The 3,666-nt window shown below is 64.5% G+C and overlaps 1 protein-coding gene across 1 annotated transcript; it reads right to left on the bottom strand.

Moving 5' to 3' along the window:
- Nucleotides 1–4: 4 nt before the first annotated feature.
- Nucleotides 5–3,519, bottom strand: POU2F2 (POU class 2 homeobox 2; the record flags this gene model as incomplete). Its single annotated transcript, XM_026064365.1, has 6 exons — nt 5–14; nt 115–181; nt 1,470–1,646; nt 1,735–1,883; nt 1,971–2,112; nt 3,358–3,519. Coding segments are annotated over 6 exons (707 nt in total), but the record flags the coding sequence as incomplete, so codon positions are not given.
- Between the last annotated feature and the right edge of the window lie 147 nt (nt 3,520–3,666).

Below are 3,666 nucleotides of genomic sequence, written 5' to 3'. Positions count from 1 at the left end.
CGACAAGGTAGTAACTGCCGGGAAGGGAGAGAAACGGGCGCTGTTGGCRCGCGTCCCCCCGGCGCCTTCGGCACCCGCTTTTGGGCAGGTCCTGCAGGACCCGGGACGACCAACCTGTTGTGCTCAGACTGCTGGAAGCCTGGGAGAGCGGGAGGCTCACGCCGGGGCTGGGGCTGGTCACCTGCGTTGGGGAGAACGTGTCACCGGGCGGCCGGCCACCCCGGGGACAAAGGCGGCGGGGACGGGGACCGGGGGCAACATGGGGGGATGGGGACATCATGGTCAATATGGGGGGATGGGGACCTTGAGGCCAACACGAGGGGAGAGGGACCACGAAGCCAACACAGGTGGATGGGGACCACGGGCTATAGAAGGGGATGGGGACCTCGAGGTCAATATGGGGGGACGGGGGCCTCCAGGCTGACACGAGGGGATGGGGACCATGAAGTCAACATGGGTGGATGGGGACCGTGGGCTATAGAAGGGGATGGGGACCGTCGGCAACATGAGGGGAGGAGGACCTTGAGGTCAATATGGGGGGACGGGGACCTCCAGGCCAACACGAGGGGATGGGGACCACAAAACCAACATGGGTGGATGGGGACTATGGGCTATAGAAGGGGATGGGGACCATGGACAACATGAGGGGAGGAGGACCTTGAGGTCAATATGGGGGGACGGGGACCTCCAGGCCAACACGAGGGGATGGGGACCACGAAACCAACATGGGTGGATGGGGACCATGGGCTATAGAAGGGGATGGGGACCTCGAAGTCAATATGGGGGGATGGGGACCTCCAGGCCGACACGAGGGGATGGGGACCATGAAGTCAACATGGGTGGACAGGGACTGTGGGCTATAGAAGGGGACGGGGACCTTGAGGTCAACACGAGGGGACAGGGACCACAAAGCCAACCAACCAACATGGGTGGATGGGGACCATGGGCTATAGAAGGAGATGGGGACCTCGAGGTCAATATGGGGGGACGGGGACCATGGGCAACACGAGGGAACGGGGACCACGAAGCTGACATGGGCGGATGGAGACCATGGACAATATGGGGGGATGGGGACCTCAAGGCCAACACAGGGGGACGGGGACCACAAAGCCAACATGGGTGGATGGGGACCACGGGCTATAGAAGGGGACAGGGACTATGGGCAATACGGGGGGACGGGGACCATGAAGCCAACATGGGTGGATGGGGACCATGGGCCGTTCGGGGATCTCAAGGCCACGATGGGGGCGCAGGGACCTCGAGGCCAATACAGGTGGACATGGACCATGGGCTATACGGGGTGGGGACAGGAACCATGAAGCCAACACGGGTGGACGGGGCCCGTGGGCCATGGCGGGACGGGGCGCACGGAGTGCGGATGGGGTCGCACGGGCTGGGGTGACTCCCACAGCCGCGGGGCCCGTCCGGGGGTGGGGGGTGGGGGGTGGCCATGGGGGCACGGGACCCACCATGTGGGGGCTGTAGCCGGGGGGCTTGCCCTGGGAGGGCAGCATGGGGCTGCTGCTGCAGGGGTTGATGCGCTTCTCCTTCTGGCGCCGGTTGCAGAACCAGACGCGGATGACCTCCTTCTCCATGTTGAGCTGCTCGGCGATGAGCAGGATCTCCTCTGAGGTAGGCTTCTGGTTCTGGGGGGGGGGACACGGGTGGGCGTCAGGGCGGGCACCCGGGTGGGCGTCGGGACGGGGCAGGGGGTGCCGGCGCGGGGCCGCTCACCGCGAGAAAGCTCTTCTCCAGGGCGAAGCGGACGTTGGTCTCGATGCTGGTCCTCTTCTTGCGGCGCCGTCCCGGCAGCCCGTCGAAGCCCAGGCTGGGGCTGCTCAGCTGGTTGGGGCTGGGCAAGGTGGAGTCCACCGACATGGTCTCTGCAGAGACGGGCGGCGTTGGCACTCGGGACGGTCCCCCACCGACCCCCCTCCCTCCCGCCTCCGCGCGGGTCCCCACCGTCTCACCGGCGTCGTTGAGCCATTTCTCCAGCAGCGGCTTGAGCTTGCACATGTTCTTGAAGCTGAGGTTGAGCGCCTCGAAGCGCGAGATGGTCGTCTGGCTGAAGTCGTTGCCGTAAAGCTTCCCCATCGCCAGCCCCACGTCGCCCTGCCGGGGTTGGGGKGGGGAGAGGAGCTCAGCGCCGGGCCCAGGCGTCCGGGGCCGCCGCCTCTCGGTTGAGGTTGGAAGGGACCTCTGGAGACCGTCTAGTCCAACCCAACTAGACCCAACTAGGGTCATCTAGAGCAGGTTGCCCAGGATCACGTCCAGGTGGCTTTTGAGTATCTCCAAGGATGGAGACTCCACCACCTCTCTGGGCAACCTGGCCCAGTGCTCAGTCACCCTCACAGTAAAGAAGTTTTTCCTCATATTCAGATGGAACTGCCTGTGTTTCAGTTTGTGCCCGTTGCCTCGCGTCCTATCGCTGGCCACCACTGAGAAGAGTCCGGCCCCGTCCTCTCCACACCCTCCCATCAGATACTTATACACAGTGATAAGATCCCCTCTCAGCCTTCTCTTCTCCAGGCTGAACAGTCCCAGCTCTCTCAGCCTTTCCTCATAAGAGAGATGCTCCAGTCCCCTAATCATCTTTGTAGCCCTTCGCTGGACTTGCTCCAGTAGCTCCGTGTCTCTCTTGCATTGGAGAGCCCAGAACTGGACGCAGGACTCCATCACCTCCCTCGACCTGCTGGCAACACTCTTCCTGATGCACCCCAGGATACCATTGGCCTTCTTGGCCACAAGGGCACATTGCTGCCTCATGCTTAACTTGGTGTCCACCAGGACCCCCAGGTCCTTCTCCGCAGAGCTGCTTTCCAGCAGGTCAACCCCCAACCTGTCCTGGTGCATGGGGTTATTCCTCCCTAGGTGCAGGACCCTGCGCTTCCCTGTGTTGAACTTCACGAGGTTCCTCTCTGCCCAGCTCTGCAGCCTGTTGAGGTCCTTCTCTACGGCAGCGCAGCCCTCTGGGGCATCAGCCGCTCCTCCCCGTTTGGGATCATCAGCAAACTTGCTGAGGGTGCGCTCTGTCCCCTCATCCAGGTCACGGATGAAGAAGCTGAACAGGATTGGACCCAGCGTCCGCCCTGGGGGGACACCGCTAGCTACGCGCCTCCAACCAGACCTTGCACCGCTGCTCGCAACCCTCTGAGCTCTGTCCTTCAGCCGGGTCTCGACCCACCTCACTGTCCTCTCATCCAGCCCACGCTTCCCGAGCTTCCCTAGGAGGACGCCACGGGAGACGGCGTCCAAAGCCTTGCTGAAGCCAAGGGAGCCAACACCCGCCACCGCTCCCCCCCGCTCGCCTGCCCCACCGCTCACCCCACCGCGAGAAGGCTCCCGCCCCGGCGCTACCTGCGTGAAGCCCAGCTTGATGCGGCGCTGCTTGAAGGTGCGTGCGAACTGCTCCAGCTCCTCCAGGTCGCTGGGCTCCTCGGGGTGCGCCGGCGGCTCCAGGCATTTCGGGGGGGGCCCGTGGCTGAGGTGGGACTCGGGGAGGCCCGGCCGAGTCGCTGGCTGCGGGCGGGATGCCGAGGGGGCCGGGCGTCAGCGGGGGACACCGCCCCGGCCGGGCCACCCCGGTGTGTCCCACCACCACCACCACCGCCACCATCACCATCACCACCATCACCATCACCACCACCACCACCATCACCACCACCA

This window comes from Apteryx rowi, unplaced genomic scaffold (assembly GCF_003343035.1).
Source record: "Apteryx rowi isolate R43461 unplaced genomic scaffold, aptRow1 scaffold_2144, whole genome shotgun sequence".
NCBI lineage: Eukaryota > Metazoa > Chordata > Aves > Apterygiformes > Apterygidae > Apteryx > Apteryx rowi.
This window is presented reverse-complemented; position numbering and strand designations above follow the sequence as displayed.